Below are 16,015 nucleotides of genomic sequence, written 5' to 3' on the forward strand. Positions count from 1 at the left end.
TGTGGCATGCGGGCTCAGTAGTTGTGGCACACGGGCTTAGTTGCTCCACAGCATGTGGGATCTTCCCGGACCAGGGATCAAACACGTTTCCCCCGCATTGGCAGGCGGATTCTTAACCACTGCACCACCAGGGAAGTCCCATAATTGGTTCTTAATTTACTTAATTCCAGTTTGAATTACCCTGTATTTCCCTATAAAGTATGTAAACATACTTTACACCAACAGCAGATTCAACTGCTGGGTAAAACAGTGTTTAGCAGCTGGTGGTTGGAGAACACGTCCTTAACATATGCCCAGATTCACTTTTCATGGTTTATGTCGATAAAGGTGGTCAGTTGTGGCAAAAGAAATGCCTATCAATTAAATTGCTTAATATGCAATGGAGTGGTCTATTTATATATCGATATTATATAAAATACATTCTTGGAATACTCATTTCAACTAGAGTCCCTGGAGTCTGCCTAATTGGCTAGTTCCCAGCATCAGCAGTTTAATAGTAAACTGGATTTGCAATTTGATCTCATTAGAGTTTTGTTTAGAATAAATGAAAGAAGAGAAGTGTATTCTTGCCTTTCTACCTTGAGTCAGTCTTGGGGACCTTGCCAATTTTAGTATAAGGTCCAACCTATTACATGTTTACAATTTGTCCGCACATGTTCTTTCCAGAGTCTGGTATGGGTGGCATGGCTAACCAATCTGCTGTAGGTCTGACGGTGTCCATGTCAGGATACCAGACTGCACTAAAGGCATGCTTTTTCATTTGAAATTGTGTCCATGTAGATTGCATGTTGATTTGGTAAAGTTCTCCAGCAGTAGATGACTATGTCAAAGGTACCTGAAGAAGCTTTTTTTTTTTTTTGGTAGCGAGAGGATATAGTTTGTGTTTACCTATGTTAATTTTATTAAACCATTTAAAAGCAGACATTCCTCTAGTAATTTTTATAATGGGCTCTATATTGTATAGTTCATTCTCTCCCCAGACACCAAAGCATTCTGATCTTCTATAGTAAACATGAAATAATCTGTAATGATTCACTCAATTCTTTTTTTTTTTTTGCGGTACGCGGGCCTCTCACTGTTGTGGCCTCTCCCGTTGCGGAGCACAGGCTCCGGACGCGCAGGCTCAGTGGCCATGGCTCACGGGCCTAGCCGCTCCGCGGCATGTGGGATCCTCCCGGACCGGGGCACGAACCCGTGTCCCCTGCATTGGCAGGTGGACTCTCAACCACTGCGCCACCAGGGAAGCCCTCACTCAATTCTTAAAGTACTTTGAACAATTTACCCAAGGTTATACAACTAACAAGTGAGAAATTCAGGTCTCAAACCCTGACTCTAAAGCCCAGAGACTTAACCACTAAAATTTACTGCAAACTTAGGTGTACATTCCTCTTGCTCTTAATTTATATATATACATAATAATATAGCTACCAAGTAATAAGCATGATTATTTAAATGTAATCAAATAATATGGTTATTATATCTTACCAACAAGTAATTGGTAATAATATGGCTATTATATATGATTTTATATCTATGTATAAAATCATACTTATTATTTGGTAGTTGCCTAATTTTCTTTTTTTTTCTCTGAAGAGGTTTTATTACGCACTGAGGGGAGGGAGCTCCATCCTTCTTGGCTGCTGCTTTCCTCCTGGCTGCCAGGACATTACTCAGCTCCTGTCTCTTCCTTTTGGCATGGAAGTGTGTCCCCACCCTTTTCTTGATGAACTTGAGGGCCCACGTGTCCTTGGAGACCTTGAGCAGCTCCGTGGCCCGCCGTTCTTAAGGGGCAAAGCTGCATACCTCTTGGATCACGTCTCACACACAGTTGGTATACTTGGTGAGGCGCCCGTGGCGGTGGCTAGGCCTCGGCTTGCTCATGTTATTAGTCACCTTGTGGCCTTTGTTGAGGCCAATGGCCATGGGCCAGCACAGAGCCATGGCCCTGAGCTGCACTGGGGCCCTGAGGGTCCAGATGGTGGCGGATCCTACCTGAGCAAGGCCTCATTAACCTGCTTTAATTATCTTTAATCTAGACAAGCTCATTGAGGGTTGAGACTGTCCTTTGACATTTGTATCCCAGGACCTGGCACAATGCACACACAAAGTTGCTGCCAACTAAGTAATGGTTGAATGAGAAATTTAAAATATGACTAACAAATTAAGGGTGAATCACATTAGAAGAAGGAGGAGGTTCAAAAGAAGTCAATAAAGATGCAGATTGAGAAAAAGCCATTGGATTTCCTAACTGGGGTTTCCTACTCTGACTAGGGTATCATTATTATTGGGTGTTGAAGCTAGGTGGCAAGGAGATAAAGAGTGAATGAGTAATCACTTGGGTTGAGAATTGTCCTGAAGGATATGGCAGAGGGATGACAAGTAGATGATGAAGAAGTAGAAGCAGTGAATATAGGATGCTGGTAAAAGGAAGAAGAACTGGTTTCAGAGGATAAAGAAATTTTATCCTCTCAAACTGGGAGGGCTCCGGTAGTGATTAAGAGCAGGAGCTTTGAAATCAGATAGACCGTATTCCAATCCTAGCTTACCAGCTATGTGGCTTTCAGTGCACTACTTAACCTCCTTAAGCATTATCTGCAAAATATGCAAGCTAATAGTACTGCATTATTGTAGGTTTCTGTGATGTCTGCAAAGTCCTTACCTTCATATACATTGTAAACTCTCAGCGAACGGAGCAATTATCAAAGATTTCATAGGCTGGAACACAGTCACATTTATAGGCTTCTAAACACCTATTGTTTTGCCTTTTTCAAATCCAGCTTATCTGTAATTACATTTAAAAGGTTTGATTTCTCAATTAAAGACAAAGATTGATGAATTAGATTGCAAAGACAAAACCCTAATATAGGACACAGAAAATTTGAACGTAAAATCACGTATTGATGTTTCATGAGGAATATTTCTTACATGATTTCTATCAAGTTGTCGTGCTTTTAGAAAGGTCATTTTCACTCTAACATATTATAAGATGACCTACATCTTCTATTTATAATTTTATGTTTTAACAGCTTTATTGAGATATATGTAACATACCATACAGTTCACCCTTTTAAAGTATACAATTCGGTGGTTTTTAGTATATTCACCACTATGTGCAATCTTCATCATGGACAATTTTATTTATTTATTTTTAAGCACTTCTTTTTTTTTTCCCCCTCTATTTTTGGCTGTGCCATGAGGCTTGCGGGATCTTAGTTCCCTGATGGGGGATCGAACCCTCGGCCTCGGCAGTGAAATCACGGAGTCCTATCCACTGGACCACCAGGGAATTCCCACCACAGTCAATTTTAGAACATTTCCATTACCTCAGAAAGAAACTCCATACCCTATAGCTATCAACCCCCATTCACCAAGCCCTAAGCAACTACTTAATCTACTTTCTGTCTCTATGGATTTGCCTGTTTGGGATATTTCCTGTAAAAGGAATCATATACTATGTGATCTTTTATGACTGGCTTCTTTTACTTTACCGTAATGTTTATAAAGTTCATCATGTTATAGCATGTTTTAGTACTTCATTCATTTTTATGACCAAATAATATTCCATTGTGTGGGTATACCACATTTTATTTTTCCAGTTGTCAGGGGATGGTTATTTGGATTGTTTCCACCTTCTTCCTATCATGAATAATGCTGCTGTAAACATTTGTATACATGTTTTTGGACATGTTTTGAACATGTTTTCATTTCTCTTGGGTATATACCTAGGAGTGGAATTGTTGGGTCATACTGTTTTCCAGAGTGGCTGCACCAGTTTACATTTCCACTAGCAATGTATAAGAGTTTCAATTTTTCTACATCCTTGCCAACAGTTGTTGTTATCTGACTTTTTTTTCTTATCTGACTTTTTTATTCTAGCTATACCAGTGGATGTGAAGTGGAAGCTCATTGTAATTTTGATTTGTATTTCCCTGATAACTAATGAAGTTGAACATCTTTTCATGTGCAGTGAGTGCTGCTTTAAATTTTGCGCCCTAGGTAGCTCACTTGCCTCACCTTTATTCCTGGCTGGCCCTGCCTGAGATCAAAGCTATCATAATACTAAAAGATTTTGTTTTTTCACTCAAGTGTGCAGTGAAGTTTTCCAGGGACAACATGATTTCAAAATAGATTGATTGCAGATACAGATATGTCAATCCAGCTGTCATCTGTTAAGCCAGACATTAAAGAGATTTGCAAAAATATAAAACAGCACTCTTCTCACTAAATTTTTGTTTTGGTAAATACAGTTTTTTTAATGAAAAATATGTTATTTGTGTTAATGTGTAGTGGGTTTATTACTACTTTTGATTAATTGATTACTTAAAATTTCTGTTTTAATTTCTAATACAATAAATATGAATGGCTATAACCCACATAAACAAAAACTCTTTGGGATCCTTAATAATTTTTAAGATTTAAAAAAGATCTTGAGATCCAAAAGCTTGAAAACTGCTGAACTAGCCTAATATTACCCAAGGCAGGGGTCCCCAAGCCCCAGGCCACAGTCCGGTATTGGTCCGCTGCCTGCTAGGAACCGGGCCGCACAGCAGGACGTGAGTGGAAGGCAAGCGAGCGAAGCTTCATCTGCGCTCCCCATTGCTCCCATTACTGCCTGAACCATCCCCCTGCCCCCCATCTGTGGAAAAATTGTCTTCCACGAAACTGGTCCCCAGTGCCAAAAAGGTTGGGGACCCCTGACCCAAGGCTTTGGAATTACTGCTGTGGACAAGAGAGGAGATTAGTAAATGGATTGCTGAATAAGTGTGCATTCCTACGTGACATCAGGTAGAAAAAGTTTGTAGTGCTTAGTGAGAATAATCAAGGATTTAATTATTTTATCCGGAAAAACTTAGGTACCCACTGATGGAAGTAGAAAAAGGAGGTGAGGAGGTTTAATCAAAATTATAGAGTGGCGGGGCTTCCCTGGTGGCGCAGTGGTTGAGAGTCCGCCGGCCGATGCAGGGGACGCGGGTTCGTGCCCCGGTCCGGGAAGGTCCCACATGCCAAGGAGCGGCTGGACCCGTGAGCCATGGCCGCTGAGCCTGTGCGTCCGGAGCCTGTGCTCCGCAGCGGGGGAGGCCACAACAGTGAGAGGCCCGCGTGCTGGGAAAAAAAAAAAAAAATTATAGAGTGGCAAGATGGGAATAGCAGAAAGCTGAGGAAGGGGATAAGTGAGTCTAGGACATTAGTGAAGACGCTGTGGAAATGGCTGACCATTTCTTCTAAGGGAAGTTAAGGATGCACGACAATACAGAAGAGATCTGATAGGTCTAATAAATAATAACATAGAGGGGAGAATTTATGTTAATTGCATCATGTAAATTAAGGCCAATTCAGCAGGAAGAAGATAGTATGAAAATTCAAGACATAGGTGGAATGGTCAGCTATAAGAATCAACCTTAGTTGTTAAAAGTTTGTCACCTGAAAGAAAAGACTAACTCTGTGAGTCTACAAACTTGGGTTCACCAGTTTCAGACTTGCTACTTAGTGTAAGGTTCAGTCACTTAATGTTTATAAGCCTCAATGTTCTCATCTGTAAAATGAGGATAATAGTAATTACATTGATCATTTCTTAGAGTCCTGCAGAACAAGTGGAACAGCATGTTAAATTCTTTGTCAACTATAAAATGTTGTAACATTTTATATGTGATATAAGAACTATACAGTTCTCATTTTCATAAGGCTTTCCTTTTTTAATTTCAGGCAGAACTCAAAAGCTTGATGGACAACGCTTCTTCTTCCTTTGAATTTGCTAAAGAGCTCATCAGGCACAATCTGGTGAATAATAGTTTGCAGTCTTGACTGACTTGAGGCCTACCCTATTTTGGTACATCACAGTGGTTAGAAAGATGAATGAAGGGAGTTATCTCAACAAGTTATTTCTCTACTTTAAGTAAACTCTTTCTTGCTGTGGAGGAGAGAGAATGAGTTTAAGGTATCAGGTTCTTTCCTCAAGCAAATCCTTATTGGGAGGGCAGTAATACATAACATTTAGAAAGAAGTGTAAGGCAGTGAGATCCACGTGTTCATTTTGTTGGCAAAGACAAAGGAACATATCCCTTTGGGTTATAATAAATGGGAAGGATATTCTGATGAAAGTAAAACTTGAGCTGGTCTTTGGAAGATGGCTGGGATTTATAGGGTTCATTTGTGGCAGGGACATGGATGAATGAATGAAGAAGACATATGTGATAGGTTGTGAGCAGTTTGAATTTACTAGAACAGAAAGTGTACTGGGGCACAGTGAAAAATTAAAGTTTTACTTAGTGAAAAAGTAAAAAGGGGGTTAGGTTTAGGACTGGATTGTGATGGCCATTGCTAAAAAAAAAAAACATTCAGATGCAGTTTCAAGTTTGATTCCATTGACTATGCAGTAGAGTGGGTGCAAAGCAGCTGCATTCAACTCAGACACCCGGGACATTGAGAAAATTATTTAATATTGTTGAGTTTCAGATTCCTCATCTGAAAATGGCAATAATAATGACTACTACTTTTCCTTCTGATTTCTCTGTACCTTCTTTGGCACCAAGTCTCTGAGTATGAATGCTGAAAACTATAGTTGTTTTAGACTTCTCTTCCCCTTTATCTCTGATAGCTACTCAGTCACTTAATCTTATTAATTCTTTGTTGGTATTGTCTTATATTCATTCCATTCCTCCTCTAATTCAGACCTCCATCACAGATAGCATTTTCTGTGGTTATTTTTTATTATAAGCTTCTGCCTCTAATCTTTTCACTTCTAGTCTAGCTTACAAATTAAAGACAGATTAATTTTTGTGGAAAATGATGTGTTAGAGGTAGTAGTCTGGAAATTAAACTTGGAAAGAGATTAAGACCAGAGAACAGGTTTAAGAGTTTTCTTAAGAGTAGTGATAGTTGAAGAAAGGGTTAAAAACAGAGAAAAACATGGCTCCAGGAGAGCATTTGTATTTAAGTGGCTGGAAGAAGGAAGATAAGAAAATATCTCAAGAAAGGGCAGGCGAGAAAAAGCACCTAGAATGTACAGTTGACCCTTCTACAACACGGGTTTGAACTGCATGAGTCCACTTATACACAGAATTTTTTCAGTCGTAAATACTGCACGGTCTGAGGTTGGTTGAATCCTCGGATGTGGAGGAACCGTGGATGTGGGTGGCTGACTATAAATCATACTTGGATTCTCAAGTGTGTGGATGGTCAGTGCCTGTAAACCACCCGCTCCACCGTTGTCAAGGGTCAACAGTAATGTCATTTTAAAATTTTTTTCTGATTTTTATACAATTTTTAAAGGTTACACTCCATTTACAGTTATTACAAAATGTTGGCTATGTTCTCTGCATTGTACCAATACATCTTTGTATCCTATCTTACACCCAGTAGTTTATACCTCCCATTCTCCCACCCCTATATTGCCCCACCCTCCACTGGTAACCACTAGTTTGTTCTCAATATCTGTGAGTCTGCTTCTTTTTTGTTATATTCGCTAGTGTGCTGCATTTTTTAGATTCCACATATAGGTGTTATCATACAGTATTTGTCTTTCTTTGTCTGACTTATTTCACTTAGCGTAATGCCCTCCAAGTCCATCCATGTTGCTGCAAATGGCAAAGTTTCGTTCTTTTTTATGGCTGAGTAATATTCCATTGTATATATAGACCACATCTTCTTTGCCCATTCATCTGTTGATGGACACTTAGATTGCTTCTAACTGTAATGTCATTACAGGTACACATTTTAATCACCTGGGAGATTTTTTAAAATAATGATGGGTGAGATTTTTACTGAATGGTTGGCTAGGGTTCGGCCATGAGTACTTTTCTTAAAAGTTTCCCAAGTGGACATAATATACAGCCAGAATAAAGAACTGTTATATGTATGTATAACTGGGAGATGCATATTAGCTAGCAATAGGAATTATTCTTGGAGGGTGGGATTAAAGAGAAAAGTGAAAAAATGGAAATTTTCCTTTTTCCTGTTGTTAATAGTATATGTAAGTTTTTTCCAATGAATACAGATTACCTTAATGTCTAAAACAAAACCTGAAAAATATTAAGCAATATAAATTGTTGTTATTAACATCTACTTTTGGAGTCAGATCTGAGGTCAAAATCAAGTTATACCATGTACTAGCTTTGTAACATTGGGTAAGTCACAAAACATTGATGAGTCTCCATGTTCTCATATGTAGAATAGGGGAAATTACAGTACCTACCTTATTCCCTTGTGAAGATGAAATGAGGTAATGTGTATAAGGTACCTCAAGCAGTATGCAGCATATAGTAAGCATATAGTAGACAGTGCTATTGTTGTCATGCTATTCCATCAGTGTCAAAACTACAGGTATGTCATGGAGCAAGAGGACAGAATAGTCCATTGAATTTGGCCAAAGGGGTTAATTTGTGACTTGTAGAGTGAGTTTACTAGTGTGCAGAGAGCAGAAGCAAGTTTTCTGGGAACTTAAGGAGTGAGAGGATGAGAAGAAAGTTGAAGCAGGGAACTACATACTTTTAAAGTGTGGCATTGAAAGAAAGGAGAAAAATAAGGTGCTATCCAGAGGGAACAGTGGCACCAAGTGGAAGATTTTTCAAGAGAGCAGAAACCTTTGTGCATGTTTGAAGTTGAGAAATGGGACCGGGATTAATGAAATAGAATGATTGATTAATGCAGAAACAAGATCTAGATGGAGTCAGAAGTTATGACATCAAAGAAGATAGATGTAGGAATTAATCTTGGCAGGAGAAGGGAGTATCTCAGACAAGGAGGAAGCAAATAAGGTGACCATATGGATATTTTGATGTAGAACAAAGAGATTAGGTAGTTTATGCCTGATTGCCTTGATTTCTGTATATTTATTTGTGAAACAACTGTGTGCCAGATACTGTGCTAGGCTCTGAGTACAGAACAGTATGCAAAACTGTCCTTCATGAATGGTGCTTTTGTTTTAGCTATTCTCTGTAGCATTTATTATCATACGACAGCATACTTAAGTTTGCTCTTTGAGGGTCTCTCCCCACCTGAGTATAGCCTATATAGTGACAGGGGCGTGACTTGTTCCTGATGTAGCCCTGCTATTACAATACCAAGCATATAGTAAGTGCTAATGAATATTTACTGAAAAACTAAATGAAATATTACCTACTATGAGCCACACATTTAGCCCACTTTAACTCATTTAATCCTCATGATAACCCTGAAAGGTAGACATTACTAATGCCATTTAGAGGTGAGGCAACGGTCTCAGAAAGAGTATATAAATTCCTTCATGGAGTTTTTGATAGAGAATATCTGTCTAGAAAAAAAGTTTCAGTAATTATTGGGTACTTTATGAGTTTTCTACAGTTCTTACGAGGAGAGAAGGAAATGTATGCAATAAGGTTATGCCTTTATTCTATTTCTTATAATTTAGGATGGTTTTAATTAGGTCAGGGTCATGTGTTTATAGAGAGGGCTTCAAAAATATATTCATCCTTTCAAAGAATAACTGTTGTGTCAGCTGCTTACACATTTCTACCAATAAGTGAACTCATAGTTTTTGCCATAATGCAGAGTTTCTCTGTCTTTAGGTTGTTTTCCGAGGAGGTGAAGGGGCTTTGCAGGTTTTGCCTCCCCTGGTTGATGTCATTCCTGAAGCTAGGCTAAACTTAGTGATTTACTACCTTCGTCAAGGTAAGAAAACTGTGTCTTGGTCTTGCCTATTTAAGATATTTTAGAACATTTAATCTCTAACTGAACTACTTGCTTAATCTTTAAAATCAATTCATAGTACTTCCAAAAATATGTTTGCAACAGGTTCGTAGGACAGAACAAATTTATTGGTATTTATTTGTCGTGCCTTTTCTCTTTATTCTTTCTTTCCTGTTCTGTTGCTTCCAATCTCTCACTCATTCTGTTCTTTTCTTTTCCTCTTATTTTTCTGCCCTTTGTTCTCTATTCATTCTATTTCAGTTTTTCTGTTTTTTTTTCTTCCCCTCCCTTGTTTCTTCTTTTTCTTGTGTTCCCCTATGTGTAATGTACATCTGCATTTTCTTGAGTCTTTTCTTTTTCATCATTAATTGTTTTTTATTTGCTCTAATTGTCTGCCTTTCTGTTTATTTGTACCCCCAGCTTCTCATGAGAAATAGTATGATGCAAAGAGAACGTGATATTTGTTTCCCCTAAGTAAGGATAAAATTGTTAGACACATGCCTAAAACAGTCTTTTATCTAACAGTTGTGAGTACAGGGTAGGAGTTACCATGCAGTGGTGCTGGCACTCTGTCATGGACCTCGGACTAACAGTGTGGGCCTTTTTAGGTGCATGGTAGAAACCAACCAGACAACATATTCCTCATCGAGGAAAATGTAAGTGTTTATTAGCATAAGAACATGAACTTGCAAATAGTTCTCTCTAATTTGATATATAAGCACAAAGAAATATGCTTTTGGACGAGAATTAAAGAAACACTTTATATATTTTATAAATTAATTTTTATTCTAAAAATTTTCAAACATAAACAAAACAAGTTAATAGTATGAACATCCAAAATGAACACCCAAATATGCATCCCAGATTCAACAGTCTTCTAGATATTGCCAGTCTTTTTTCATTTGTCCTCCCTCTCCCATTTTTGTTGCTGAAATATTTTAAAGCAAATCCCAGACTTCATGTCATTTCACTCCTACATACTTTATATATCTTTTAAAAAAATGGTTGTTTTCCTTATATAATTACAATGCCATTGGCATATACTTCCCCATTCCTTATTTTTGGCTTGAACTTTTAGGTGCTCCATGGCTTAATATGGGTTTCCTACAGATACTTGATTATCTACTACTCAACATTGAACTTGATGGAGAGTTAAGAGACAAAAAAAACAAATCATACTTCCCATGAATGTTTGAAGGATCTTATCGTTTGGGAGACTGTTTCAGAAGAGTTTGCTAGGATACAGATTAGTATAGCTACTTATTTCTTATATTTCAGATGATGTACAAGAAGCTTACAACTTAATTAAGGATCTGGAACCTACTACTCCTCAGGTAATTGCGAATGTGTTGCATTTTTACTAACCAAGTTCTGTTGAAAGTGGAATTTCAGAAGGCATCTTAGAGACGATTCTTGCTTGTAGAATCTCAGGAAAGATCGTATATATTGATCTAGGAATGTTAGGTGAGACTTTTTTTTTTTTTATGTGAGACTTTTGAGATGAGAATGAATATCCTGGGCTTTTTGATATTTGTAAACTCCTGTATATGTGGTCATCTCCTCAAAAGGGTTGATGTTTGAAAATACTGAAATCTAGAATTCTGATGAAACTAGATATAGAAACTTATGTCAGCAGTATGATTGTCTGTACTATGTCTTTGTCCCCTGTTAGGTTGTTAGCTCCTTGCGGTCAGGGATTGTGTCTGTATTGCATCTCCAACACTATGTATACTAAGCACATAGTAGGCATCCCACTCACTGAGTGAAAGACTGACTGAAAACTGTTTCTAGATCTAAACAGGTATATTTCTCCAGTGTATTAAAGGCTTCAGCATCTTCTGTTCTTTTTATGAGCCCTCTTAAATAAAAATAGTACCCACATAAAAATTGATAAAGCTAAGGAGAGTATCTATTAAAGAACAGAACCAAGTCTGAAGGGGATACAGGTGAGGCCTCAGGACTCCAAAAGCAAGAATACCTTACAAAGGAGAATCAGAGGATACTTTTTCCTTTTGAGGTAAGGGATCACTAACAAAGGAAGGTTATTATATCATTGGAAAGGGAAAAATATTGATAATATATATATGATGCCATCACAGAGAATGGCAGTGACTGATAAGATGTAAAAATTATTACATAAACATTTTATTGTTAATTTTTTCCACTGAATTGAAATAAAAATAAAACTTAATTCCTGTGAGTATCCACTGAGTTTTTCTGCTTAAGATTGAGAATTTACAAATATGATGAATTCTGTTATATGAATACTTTCCTGGGAAACAAATGAAAGTCTGCTAATTCTTTCATTCAAACCAGGGATAGAACAGAGAAAAGTGACTTTGGGTAACTTTTGATAATATATATAAAGCATTAAATAGATGCAAATGGTCTATTTGAAAGATATCTCATAGTTCCACATTCCTTTTAAATTAATTAGTGATATTCCATGTGTCCAGGAGTATATCCTCAAAGGAGTGGTCAATGCAGCCCTTGGCCAGGAAATGGGTTCGGTGAGTATAAAATCACTGGTAATCTGTAGCTTGCAAAGTTATGTGTGTGGAAAAGATCAAAATGAACATCAAATTTCAACAGCAATAAGCTTACAAATAGGCTCTTTTGCAGTTCCTTTTATTTCTCCATATCCCCCAGTCCAGATTCCATTGTGAAAAGAATTCTGGGTTATTTAAAGACAAAAAAGAATTCCCTGGTGGTCCAGTGGTTAGGACTTGGCACTCTCACTGCCAGAGACACGGGTTCAAGCCCTGGTTGGGGAACTAAGGTCCTGCAAGCTGCACAGCGTGGCCAAAAAAATAAAACAAAATAAAATGAAATAAAGAAAAAAAAGAAAGCTACAACCCTAAGAATTGCTGCTTTGGTTAAAAAAAAAAAAAAAAGCCCAATTGTTAAACAGTGTGTATATATAATAACAAGAGCAAATCATTGCAAAAATTCATTCTTATTTTCACTGACTTTTTAAATTTTTATTTGTTTGGCTGCGTTGGGTCTTTGCTGCTGTGTGCGGGCTTTCTCTAGTTGCAGCAAGCGGGGACTACTCTTTGTGGCGTGTGCGGGCTTCTCATTGTGGTGGCTTCTCTTGTTGCAGAGCGCAGGCTCTAGGTGGGCGGGCTTCAGTAGTTGCGGTGCATGGGCTCAGTAGTTGCAGCTCGCAGGCTGAGTAGTTGCGGCGTGCAGGCTCTAGAGCACAGGCTCAGTAGTTGTGGCACACGGGCTCAGCTGTTCTGCAGATCCCTTCCCACCAGGGATCGAACCCATGTCCCCTGCATTGGCAGATGGATTCTCAACCACTGCACTACCAGGGAAGTCCCTTCACTGACTTTTTTTTCACCTTGCATACCTCTGAGCTTTAATTTTGACATTTGTAAAATGGGAATAATTGTTTCTCTGGAAAAGCTTTTTATAAGTACCAAAATGCTGACTAAAATTAAGCTTTTATTCCTCTGAATATGGCATAGTAAGTTCTTTTTGGAACAAAGTGTAATATAAATAAATCTTTTTATCTCCAGCTCACTCCAAAGTGCTTCATGTAGTAGATAGGCAATAAATAGCTATTGAGGGCTTCCCTGGTGGTGCAGTGGTTGCGAGTCCGCCTGCTGATGCAGGGGACACGGGTTCGTGCCCCGGTCCAGGAAGATCCCACATGCCGCGGAGCGGCTGGGTCCGTGAGCCATGGCCGCTGAGCCTGCGCGTCCGGAGCCTGTGCTCCGCAACGGGAAACGCCACAACAGTGAGAGGCCCGCGTACCGCAAAAAAAAAAAAAAAAAAAAAAAGCTATTGAATAAATTAATGGTTTTATTTAATAAATACTCCTTGTTATAGCCATAGCTCCTACCACAAGGTCTGATATATGATAAAAGAGCAATAAATATTTGTTGAATGAATTAGTTAATTTAATGAAGATACTTTTTTGTTGTTGTTGTTGTTGTTGTTGTTTGTTGTTTGTGTTACACGGGCCTCTCACTGTTGTGGCCTCTCCTGTTGCGGAGCACAGGTTCCGGATGTGCAGGCTCAGCGGCCATGGCTCACGGGCCCAGCCGCTCCGCGGCATGTGGGATCCTCGTGGACCGGGGCACGAACCCGTGTCCCCTGCATCGGCAGGCGGACTCTCAACCCCTGCACCACCAGGGAAGCCCAATGAAGATACTTTTAAGATAGAATTTGGGAATTGGATTTTTTTCTTCTTTTCTATCTGACTCTAAATAGGTTTTAATTCAATTGCATATTATCATTTTCTAGTTGCTTATGCTAATAAGAATTAGTACTATTGATTTGGGGAGGATTTAAAACAAGGGTATATGTTAAATCCTGACAAATATGTTAAAACCACAAAGTAATACAAATAATGTATTTTCAGCTTATTCTTCTGTATCAGCTCTGCTTTGTTTTTCAGAAGGATCATATGAAAATTGCCCAGCAGTTCTTCCAGTTGGTGGGAGGATCAGCTAGTGAATGTGGTATGTCTGAATCTGTACTTGTGAGCATGATTTATAACTGGAGTTGGTCATATACTGACTGGTGAAGTTTGATTCTCTGTCCAGGGATATATCTGTTAGGCTTCCCATTATAAAGTAGAAACTCAGACACAGGAGAGAATATTGAATTAGCCCTTCTTAACATCTCAGCTAAAATGGGAGGAGAGGATATGTAAATAGAGGAGAATAAGTATATTCTCTAGTTCATAAGAGATTTAAAAATTTGATTCTGTCTTTTATTTGAAATGTTAACTTTTATTGATTTTTCAAGAGCTCTTTATGTATAAAACTTTTGTCATGCTGTAGATATTTTTCCAGTAGGTCATTTGCTTTTAACTTTGCCTATGGTATTTTTTTCCCATATAAAAACATATCTTATTTATCTTTTATATAATGATTTCTTACATGGGTATCAAGCTTAGAAAATGCTTTCTTATCCCTGAAGTTATATAATATTCACCTATATTTCCCACCAGTAGTTTTGTGGCTTCATTTTTATTATTAAACTATCAATCTCATCACTGAAGATTCAGTGTAAGATTTGAGAAAGGGATCTAAAAAGGGCTGACAGTTAGCCAGTGTGAACCAATATGGCTGTCTGTACCAGTTGTCCATGGCTGGCATCTATTCTGATGAACAGTGTTCATGCTGAACTGATGGTTAAATATTCTAATCACCCCTGGATATTCATTTTCTTTCAAATGTTTCACCAAAACTATTTGTTGGATAATATTTTCTTTCCCCATTTCAATTCATTTGTACAACAAAAGTGTATTGTGGTGTTGGGGATACAGTAGTAAACAAAACAAACCAATCCCCCTATGCTTGTGCAGTGTACAGTCTAGAGAGAACAGACTATAAATGTAATAAGTAGATTATAGGGGACTTCCCTGGTGGTCCAGTGGTTAAGACTCTGTGCTCCCAATGCAGGGGGCCCGGGTTGGATCCCTGGTCAGGGAACTAGATCCCACATGCCGCAACTAAAAGAGCCTGCATGCTGCAACTAAGACCGTGCACAGCCAAATAAATAAATAAATATTTTTAAAAAATAGATTATATAGTATATCTGTGCTAAGTGTTTTGGGGGAAAAATCTTGAGCAGAGGAAGGAGGATTGGGAGTGGCAGTGGTGAGGGCCAGGCGTTATCCTAATCCTCTGCCACTTCAAATACGCATCTGTTATCGGACAAAAAGTTGGTCAGGATCAGGATCAGATGGTTCCATGACAAAGTATTTCTCCATTTGAGACCAGAAGTGTTGGGTTGTCTTAGATGAGTAATGATGGATACTAAGTCACATTAGTTGCGTGTGCAGGTGTTGGAGTTGGGTGAGAGAATCAAAGCCCTGGAAAAGATCTGGGGAAAACTGTAGCCTGTAGAACATGTGCTCATGTGGGACTCTGTTAACCGCAAGAGAGATTATCGGTCATTCTTGAGTACTGTGACCTCCATCATGCTGAGGTTTTGTCCACTGAACAGAATCTGTAATTTCAGGATCTAGAAAGATGTCTTGGAATACATTCCTGTCTCTAAATTATAAAATAACTCAAAGTTCAGCTAAAGAGAACTTTTTTTTTTTTTGCGGTACGTGGGCCTCTCACTGCTGTGGCCTCTCCCGCTGCGGAGCACAGGCTCCGGACGCGCAGGCCCAGCGGCTATGGCTCACGGGCCCAGCCACTCCGCAGCATGTGGGATCTTCCCGGACTGGGGCACGAACCCGTGTCCCCTGCATCGGCAGGCGGACTCTCAACCACTGCGCCACCAGGGAAGCCCAGAGAACTTTTTTTTTTTAATATTATTAAACTATTATTTTTAATTAATTAATTTATTTATTTTTGGCTGCGTTGGGTCTCTGTTGCTGCGC

At 38.7% G+C, this 16,015-nt stretch overlaps 1 protein-coding gene and 1 pseudogene across 3 annotated transcripts in view; one reads left to right on the top strand and one right to left on the bottom strand.

Annotated features, from left to right (window-relative positions):
• IFT56 (intraflagellar transport 56) overlaps positions 1 to 16,015 on the top strand; it is a 36,434-nt gene that overhangs the window by 10,330 nt on the left and 10,089 nt on the right. For all 3 annotated transcript variants that reach the window (XM_073809975.1, XM_019948177.3, XM_073809976.1), the window contains exons 8-12: positions 5,704 to 5,778; positions 9,543 to 9,645; positions 10,942 to 10,997; positions 12,120 to 12,173; positions 14,072 to 14,135. In XM_073809975.1, coding sequence (XP_073666076.1) covers positions 5,704 to 5,778; positions 9,543 to 9,645; positions 10,942 to 10,997; positions 12,120 to 12,173; positions 14,072 to 14,135 — 352 coding nt within the window. The remainder of the gene's footprint in view (positions 1 to 5,703; positions 5,779 to 9,542; positions 9,646 to 10,941; positions 10,998 to 12,119; positions 12,174 to 14,071; positions 14,136 to 16,015) is intronic.
• On the bottom strand, positions 214 to 1,941 carry LOC117313545 (large ribosomal subunit protein eL36 pseudogene; annotated as a pseudogene).

The sequence above is a fragment of the Tursiops truncatus genome, chromosome 9, assembly GCF_011762595.2.
Source record: "Tursiops truncatus isolate mTurTru1 chromosome 9, mTurTru1.mat.Y, whole genome shotgun sequence".
NCBI lineage: Eukaryota > Metazoa > Chordata > Mammalia > Artiodactyla > Delphinidae > Tursiops > Tursiops truncatus.